This window comes from Phaeoacremonium minimum (genome assembly GCF_000392275.1).
Source record: "Phaeoacremonium minimum UCRPA7 unplaced genomic scaffold PA7_03_scaffold_442, whole genome shotgun sequence".
Lineage (NCBI taxonomy): Eukaryota > Fungi > Ascomycota > Sordariomycetes > Togniniales > Togniniaceae > Phaeoacremonium > Phaeoacremonium minimum.
In genome coordinates, this window is record NW_006921344.1 from 325,645 (window position 1) to 334,554 (window position 8,910).

The following is an 8,910-nucleotide window of genomic DNA, read 5'->3' on the forward strand; positions in this document are numbered from 1 at the left end:
CCGCTCGTGCCTAATTCTCTACACTGAGTTATACCAAGATCGGCAATGGAGTGCACGAGACGGTGTGCCTCTAATGCGTCTCTGGTGTGGGAGTGTGGGGGAGGTCAACTGTGGAGGGGCTGGCTCACGATTGCGTCAATTTCTCGGTAGAGCACCTGTAACGAGCGCTGCTCTACGATTGAGGAAAGGTATGCGAGTTGACGACGTGGCCGGTGAGGCTTGGGCCTTGTCCATTTGGGATGCTTCTCTTGTCTGAAAGAATGCTTCTTTGATTCGAGGCCGAGGCGTGTTGCGTCCTCGTGGAGAGGCGGTGTTCTTGGCCTTCCTGTCCGTACCCCTCTTCTGACCCGCCAAGCTGGCGGCGCTGTCCGTGTAAGTGCAAGCGCGTAGATAAGTAGATGTTCTTCGATTGTATCCAGTCGGCGATGGCTTTTACATTTCGCCCGGACAGGCTCAGCCGTCGGACGACTTCTGGAGAGCCACAAGAAGACAAATCAGACTCGCCAATGTGAAGAGCCAGAACGATCGTCGTGAAAAGCCCGGCGATATCGGCTCGGCAAATGGCTCTCTCCCACCTGTCGATCTCGCGCTCACTAATAACGAACTTCAACGTTTTCTCTCGCCGTTGGGATATCACACCACGAGAGCCTTTCCCAAAGCGGGGAAGAGGAGCATATTGATTGAGGACTGGCCTTCTGGAGACTCCCCTGCCAGCGTGCCTTGGCTTACAAGTGACAACCCCACACATGGCATCACGGCACGGCATCATTGCGAAGGGAAGCATGCAATGGTAACGAGCACGGCATGAGAGCCAAGGTCACCGGAACAGGTCATGAACAGATAGACAGGGCTTAGAATTGACATGATGTGATGTGATAAGGCAGTTGACGGACGACAGGCACTTCACATCATACAATCTGGACATGCATCCCCCATCGGCGGGCTGCGAGCTCTCAATCTGGCATTCGGCATTAGGGCGATTGGGTAGACCATCTTGTTCTTAAGAGCGGCCGCATATGCACCAGCCATCGCAGCTAGCCAACAAGCGTCCAGGCACGAGAGCGCATTGAAAGCGTGAGCCGTGCCAGATTGACGACCTGTTGATTACGGGACCTGATTTGGTCGTTCGCTGGTCCCCTGGTGGCAGGCTTAAAACGGCCGCTATTGTTGACGGCCTTTTCCCATCACTTGGAGCGGCAGTGACTTGTCCGGGTAGATAGTTGTCAACAGAACAACTGTTTCCTCCCTGGCAACTGGACTGGCATGAACAGGATCGTCCTACGAGAGAATCATGTCGTTGGCAGACTGAGCTGAAAGATGACCGCATCGCACTTGGAATTGTGGCTCCAATGGTTTCAATTGACAAGGATGCGCCCCAGCGCCCCCCATGATGACAGGATACGAGAATGTACTGGACGCGGTGTTTGCATGCTAAAGTGCTACATTGTTATGCATTGCAAAATATTGGATGGGATCGGTATCTCTTAACGCGGTACGACGCATCCGTTTTCTGGGAAGAATCTGTTCTAGATCAGGGCCAGTGCGTTTCAATCCTGACGAGTGCAAGCTCGCCAAAAAGCTTGGTCGAAACTATTGCCAGCGCCTCTGGATATGGATGCTTGTGTCTCAGCAGGATTGAGCATCACAGAGCCTGACACGAGATGCGCCACTTCATTCTCCTGCATCCATCATCACAGGATATCGTGGCATGGTCGCGTCTCCTGGCCGTTGATCTAAGTAAGGTCTAGCCTTGGTGAAACCAGGGGTCGGCCATTTTGAGAGACCAAGTTTGCTAACAAGGTGACGCATGTCTGGGTTCCTTGCTTTTAGAGCACACACGTACATCTGCACCAAGAAAAGCCCCCAACATAATTGGGTTTTGATACACAACGTTGATATTATTTCGTACATACATGTTATCTAGCGAAGCTTGAACCCAAGATCTCGAAACCCTTCCTGGACCCAGTTCGGAAACGACTGGATGGCCATCAACCATTTCACTCTCTCAGGGAGCACAATCTGTCCACCACGGCAGCCGAATACGTGGTCGAGCACCTTCTCAGCGACCTCCTCCGGCTGCATCATGGCCTTCCTCTTCGCCTCGGATTCGGCGGCACGTGCCTTGGTCAGGCCCGTCTCCACCCACATGGGGTGGACGATGGTGCTCAGGACGCCCGGCGTCTTGTACACGTTCCGGATCTCCACCTGCAGGCCCTGGTGCAGCGCCACGAGGCCGGCCTTTGTCGCTGCGTAGCCGAGCGACACGCCGGCGGTGACGTACGCCGCCACGGACGAGACGGTCACGACGTGGCCCTTGTCCGCGGCGACCATGGCCGGCAGGAACTCCTGGAGGGTCGCGAACTGCGCGACGATGTTGACGTCGAAGATGCGGCGGATGCGCTCGCGCGGCGTCCCGAGCAGCGGCAGCCCGTGCGCGGTCGTGGCCGCGTTGTTGACCAGGATCGACGGGTCGCCCAGCGTCGCGCGGATGCCGGCCGCCGCCGCGGCGAGCGCCGGCGCCGACGCGATGTCGCACTGCCAGTACGAGACGTTGGCCAGCGCCGCGAGGTCGGCGGGCTCGTCGGCCACGTCGAGCACTGCGACCGCGACGCCCCTGCGGGCCAGGCCGAGCACGATGGCTTTCCCTATGCCGCCGCCGCCGCCGGTCACGACGGCCACCTCGCTGGGCCAGTGCCAGTCCTTGGTGGGCGGGGAGCGCCAGTTGGTCAGTGCCCAGGCATTCAGTAAGCGGTTGACCACTTTGACCAGTGAAAGAACAACTGGTATTATGAGGGCTTTTCTGAGTGTTGGGATCTGAATGCGATTCTGCAAGTGCAGACTCGTCAGGAGGCGGCTCGCTTTGTCGGGGTCAAGTGCCACCAGGGCGAGGGCCGACGCAGGAAGCCCTACATTGACGATGTCTCTGGTCCATACCATGTTTGAAATGACGAAGCAAGCTACTTGGTATATAAAGCTTCACAGTATGCCGGTTCAAGAGATCGTCCATGACATGGCATGATACGAACGTCGTGGGCGTGATGCCCACGCCTGTTCCGCAAACGGTATCACGTGCCATAAGCAGATCAAATATAGTATCTCGTATTTTAAATAATTATCTCGTTATTGACTGCCAGTGACTGCCCGTGACTGCCAGTGAATGACGGTGTTACTTTTCAAAGTAGAAGGTTTTTGTATTCACACTGAGTCTTGATAGCGATGTAAGTGATTATATAAGTGACTGTAGCCAGCCACGACCAATGAATGTGCAGGGTCTAGGTCCGCGAGGGCCAAAGTCCGAGGTATGACAGAAGCAAGAATACAAGTCTACGTACCTACCTACATACCGGTGTGCCGGATCAGCGACGGCAATTGGAACGTGCGATCTACGGTGATAGATATATCTTGTCTGTGACGACTTTCAAGGGAGAGTGCGGCGCAATTGCTGCAAGCGTACGGGAACAAAGGGCACGCCGTATTCAATTGATGCTCTTCACATTCCACGCTTCGCACAGCCGAAGTCATCACTGCAGGGCTGGTGACATTGCCAATCTGCAGGGCAGGGCAGCCGTTTCCCCAAGACGGAAGGGCTCGGCTTCCATGATTCAGTCAATGACAATAGTCGATGCACGAGTAGGAGGTCAGAAGCTTATTGTAGTTCAATGAATGGCTGGCTGGCTGGATGGCCTTCCCGTCCGTCAGCTGCTGGGGGTGTCTTGAATCCCGGCCGTTCCGCCAGACCCGGCCGCTTGTTCACCCCAGGACGCATTGGGAATGCCTGACGTGATTCAGCCTCCCTCGGGGGTTCTCGCTGTTCGCTGTTGCTGCTGCTGCTACATGATGACAGTAGAGGTGTGTGTGTTAGTGTCAGGTCAGGCAATGCTTGCATTGATTTGTATCACGAGTTTTCTCTCTCTCTGGGGTCCAGGGTGCCGGTCAATCCGCGCGTGTCTGGACCCTGGTGCGGGTACCCGTGCATGAATTCAATGTGGGCATTTTACCAGTCGTTTCAATCCATTCAACGCCGGCCTGCTGGATGAGGAAAGTGTGATAATGGCTGCATCGGGCACAACCAGCGAGGCCAGTGGAAGTAAAGGTTGGGGGCGCCCCGGCGGCCAGCTACCGCACTCTAAAAAGGGGAGAGAGGGAGAGGAAGAGGGAAACGGGCTCCTTTAGCCGCCGTCATGCAGATCTCCCTTGTTGGGGGGAGGAATAGCCCGTCACATAGCGTAGCGTATTAATGCTCCTGGTGTTTTGGTGCATTGATGAGGATGGATAGAGTCAATTTCCATTCGAATAGGAGAATGGGGGATGCAATTCCTTCGTCCCAGAATTGCGAAACGGTGAATTGACCAGGGAGCAATGCTGCTGCTTCTGTGCTTTGCTGTGCTTTGCTTTGCGTGCGTATGCGTAGGCCCATTGCGAATCACCTCTCTGTGGCCCCCTTTGATGTTCCCGCCTTGCCTCAGATCCGACAGGCCTCTGTGTTAGAGTAGAGACGAAGCAAGCAAGCAACCAGGTTCAAGCCTCGAAGGAGACCTGGACCCCTCGGCCCCGAAGCAGAGAACAATCAGACACAGCAGACAGTTCAATTCAATTCAATTCAATCCGGAGATCAAAATAGATAAACAATACAGCGACAAGGCGCGGGGAAAAGCGTATTCGGTAGCAGCAGTCGTCGTCGTCGATAGAGCGAAGCCACACAAGATATATGATATATGGTATATCAAATAACGTTACCTGTGATACGCTTCTGGGTGTAGGTCTCGAGGTGTGAGGGAGTTTCCTTATCCAGTCTGCATCAAGTCAGTCGCTCAGTCAGACACCTAGCTAATAGTAGGTATCTACTGCATAGTGGGCGCTACCTGTACTGTTGTAGGCTAGAGGATCGTACTGAATCCTGCCCTAGGAGCGGACGGAGACCGGGGCAACTCAAAGCGTTAGCTCCAAGCCCGATCCCTGTCAGCGTCGTTTTTGGACTTTCCCAGCGTGCGGTAAGGTACCGGATCTTGCTGAGGAGGTGCCCGTCTTTCAGCAAGTCACTTCCCCTCGTCGTCGTCGTCGTCCTCCCCCAGCGCACTGCCCGCCTACTAGCGACCCACCACCCACCCATCAGCATCATCTGTTAAGGGCCCGGGCGGGCTTAAGTGAACGCTAACAATTAATTCCCTGTTCTGTCCTTTGTTGGTCCCGTCCTGTATGTCGCTGAGGTGGCCCGCCGGCCGTCATCATACGCCATACGCAGTACGCACTTAGTACAGGTAGGGAGGTAGGAGAGCCCATCCTTCCCAGAGCGTGCCAAGTTACCTACAGTTAGTGAGTGGCCCAGCCAGCAGCCAGCAGCCAGCAGCCAGCCCGCAGCAGCCAGCCCGTCCACCAATCCGCCTCCGTCTCTTTCCCACCCGCTGCTCGCTCGCTCTCCGGCCTCCTCTGCCCTGCCCTGCCTCCTCCTCCTCCTCTTTTCGCCTCTCTCTCGCTCACTTTCTTCTGACCATCCATCCGACTCTCACCATTTCAATCCACTCCAACCTACGGAACTCTTTCCTTTTTTCTTTTCTCCACCGTCCACACCTAAAACGTTGACCTCATCATCAACCTAAAAACACCGAACAAGGCAAAGAAGAGGGCTATCTATCCTCTCTCTCTTGACCTCGCCTCGCCTCACCTAACTTTAATAAGACAAGCAGTATAGTCCGCCCACTCCAGCCGCCCGTCGGTCGTGGATCCGCCCCCCGTTTCTTGTCTCTCTGCGCCGCCGAGCCACTCTCGCCCTCTTCAATGCTGCGTGCGACGACTCGTGCTGTAATATAATCATCCTCAACTCTTGGCGGCGATTTCTGGTTTCTGGTCTATCTCCATCGGTTCGACTCTCATGGTCTCGCTATTCTCGCAGTCATCGTGACCTCGCCGTCGTCTGTCTTTCCGACAACAGTCTTCTAACCCAGCCGCCACGATGGGGTTCATCAATCCGGACGCCCTCGTCGGCGCCGCCCACCACCTGGTGCGGGCCGTCGAGAACCAGGCCCGTCAGCTCCCATCGTCCACCTCGAGCATCTCGAGTGTTGCTTCGAGCCTCGTATCATCAGCAACCTCTGCCGTCACCTCCGCGACCTCCGCGGCCACCTCTCCGTCGTCCGCCCCGTTCTCCACGTTCCCTCCCACCACAGTGACCCTCAGCATGTCACCTACCGGCAGCACTATCAACTCAGGTACCGGCGGTGCGAACAGTAGCGACACCAACAACGGTAACAACGGTGGTGGTCAGAGCTCGCCGCTGCTCTTCTTTGTCGCCCTCGGCTTCGGCGTTGTCTTTACAAACCTTTGGTGAGCACTCGTCTTATCGCCGTGGGGAGCGGCCTCTCCCGCTGCCAACATTCGTGTCATCTTAACACAATGAACAGGATTATCGTCGGCGTTAAGTACTGCTTCCGATACAATGCTCGCAACCGTCAGATGAGGATGACTGGCGAGGATGGAGAACCCATCACCCTCGACAACATGCCTCGCCCTCATCGCCGCCGTCGGGAAAAGAAGCTGATGACCATGGATGAGGTGAACGAAAAGTTCCCCATGATGAAGTACAAGAGCTGGGTGGCCAGCCGCGCAAGTGAGGGACTGCCGACGCAAGGTGGCGTGTCAGCAATGCCCAGCAGGGCAAACAGTGTGCGGAGTGTCGACGGCGTTGTACCTGAATTACCATCGAAGGAAAGGGACTCCGTGGACCGACCAGCGACCAGCGCGACCTCCAAAGTACAGGAAAAGCCCGAGTTCAGACATTTGGCGTCTGATAGCACATCAGGCACTATCAAGGATGTGCATCAATCTATGGATGATAGACCTACGAGTCCTCCTGCAACAAATGCCCCGGACACCGAACCTTTACCTCGTGTCATCAGCCGCTCATCGGGGGAGCACGACGATGACGATGACGATGAGCACATTAATGCTGCGCTGCCACCGGAATGTCTCGGCACTGCTGGAGACACCTGTGCTATCTGCATTGATACTCTGGAGGATGACGATGACGTTCGCGGATTGACCTGCGGTCACGCTTTCCATGCTGTGTGCGTTGACCCTTGGTTGACGAGCCGAAGAGCATGCTGCCCTCTCTGCAAAGCCGATTACTACACTCCTAAGCCTCGCCCTGAAGGCCAGACTGACCCCAATGCTCCCATCACCATCGCCATTGTAGAGGGTGGCAGGAATAGAATGAACATGCCCTCTAGACCTGGAGCTACCTGGATTGGCATTCGCGGCCACAGTCGCATGATGCGGTCCTCACGAAACGCCAATAACGGAACCGACGAGGAGCGTCCCGCTGGTGTCGATGACAACAGTGGAAGGCAATTTGGTTTCTTCCACAGGCGACAGCAGCAAGCCGCCAATCCAAACGGGGCTGCCCCCGAGATTGTGCAACCTGATCACGGAGGTTTCTTCTCTAATTTGAGACAACAATTCCCAGCTTTCCGGAGACCTCCGGCAACCACTCCGGCAACCACTCCGGCTCAACCGCACGTTGAGGGTGACGCACCTGTAGCCCCTGGGGCAACCGAGGAAGTTTCCCCCTCGCAGCTAGAGGCTGGAGTTCGACCGACAGATGGTCGGTGAAGTTGAGATCATGAGTTTTGAAAACAAAATGACTGTTCTCCCTGAATATACCCCCACCCGCGAACATGGCTTTCTTTCGGATCCGACCTGTACATTACCTACTCGTCATTTGGGTTCAATGCTTGCCTTGAAGATCTTGTTTTGATGTTCAGCCGGAACATGTGCACATCATCCTTCCTTTGGGTGCCACAACACTGTGGTTGGTCTTTCAGTATTTCTTTATCTCATCACGCAGCACGTATATATCAACGAGACGGAGTGACGAACAAGGGAGGAGGAGAGGGTGGGTGACGAGCTACAAGATGACTCGTCTCTGGAAACATTGTCTCCTACCCCGGTTTTCATCGAGAGAAAGCCAGGGGGACATGATGGCTGCTGTCGGATAGCTGCATTATGATATGCATAGCAACAAGGCTCTTGCACGGCAGGCAAAGGAAAGCGCATGGTATCACGGCGTTTTTAGGATCAAAGGCGTTTGAATGCGCTTTGGCTTATAATGAGAATAAGATCGCATTGCTGCACATCTTTCCCTTGACTGTAATGTGTCCTGCATCTCTAGTCGCCCATGACCGTTGTGACATGACATAAATCTCCTTTCCAAACGCCAGTGGGTATCATCCATACATCCATTCGTCCATCTACCTACAGATACTTGCCCTTCTGAAACCTGCCCCCAAAGTCCGCCGCCCTGTTGAGCATCTCCCGCCGCTGCGAGTGCGTGATCTTGCCCCCGAGCGCCATGTCCTTCTCCCGGTCGAACGCCCGCTTGCTGGGGTCGTCTTCCTCCTCCTCGCCGTCGCCGTCGCCGTCGCCCTTGCCGTCCCGCCCCGCCGCCTTGGCCGTCTGGTGCTCCTCGTACAGGCTCCGCCCCCGCGTCTGCTCTGTGAACGCCCGGATCCGCTCGTCCTGCTCGCGGCTACTGCTGTTCCCCTTCTGCTGCGGCGCGGCGCGCGCGGGAGTAGCAGTAGGAGCGGCGCCGTGCACCGTCGGGTCGGCCGCGCGCCCCAGCACCGCGTCCGCGAGGCGCTTCTTCTTCTCCTCGGGCGTCTCGAACCACACGCTGCTGGGCCCGGCCCCGGAGGAAGAAGAAGAAGAGGCGCCGCCTGCGCCTGCGCCTGCGCGCGGCCCGCTCGTGAACTTGCGCGCCTTGAGCTGCGTCGGGTCGGCGACGCGGTAGCCGCGGTCCGTCGGGGGCGCGAGCATCCAGGCGTCGCGCTGGGCCGCGGCCGGTGCGGCGTGGGCGGCGCTGGGGAGGGACGGGCCGTGGCTGGCGCCTGCTCTGGAGGAGGAGGAGGAGGAGGCGGC

General features: G+C 56.5%; 3 protein-coding genes across 3 annotated transcripts; 1 reads left to right on the plus strand and 2 right to left on the minus strand.

The window, feature by feature from the left end:
* Positions 1-1,920: 1,920 nt before the first annotated feature.
* On the minus strand, positions 1,921-2,937 carry UCRPA7_5953 (putative short-chain dehydrogenase reductase 2 protein; the record flags this gene model as incomplete). The annotated part of the gene is made up of 1 exon (XM_007918496.1): positions 1,921-2,937. The coding sequence occupies one exon, from the start codon at positions 2,935-2,937 to the stop codon at positions 1,921-1,923; it is 1,017 nt and encodes a 338-aa protein (XP_007916687.1).
* Positions 2,938-6,175: 3,238 nt separating this feature from the next.
* On the plus strand, positions 6,176-7,605 carry UCRPA7_5954 (putative ring-8 protein; the record flags this gene model as incomplete). The annotated part of the gene is made up of 2 exons (XM_007918497.1): positions 6,176-6,321; positions 6,399-7,605. The coding sequence occupies 2 exons, from the start codon at positions 6,176-6,178 to the stop codon at positions 7,603-7,605; spliced, it is 1,353 nt and encodes a 450-aa protein (XP_007916688.1).
* Positions 7,606-8,247: 642 nt separating this feature from the next.
* UCRPA7_5955 (hypothetical protein) lies at positions 8,248-8,808 on the minus strand (the record flags this gene model as incomplete). The annotated part of the gene is made up of 1 exon (XM_007918498.1): positions 8,248-8,808. The coding sequence occupies one exon, from the start codon at positions 8,806-8,808 to the stop codon at positions 8,248-8,250; it is 561 nt and encodes a 186-aa protein (XP_007916689.1).
* Positions 8,809-8,910: the final 102 nt, after the last annotated feature.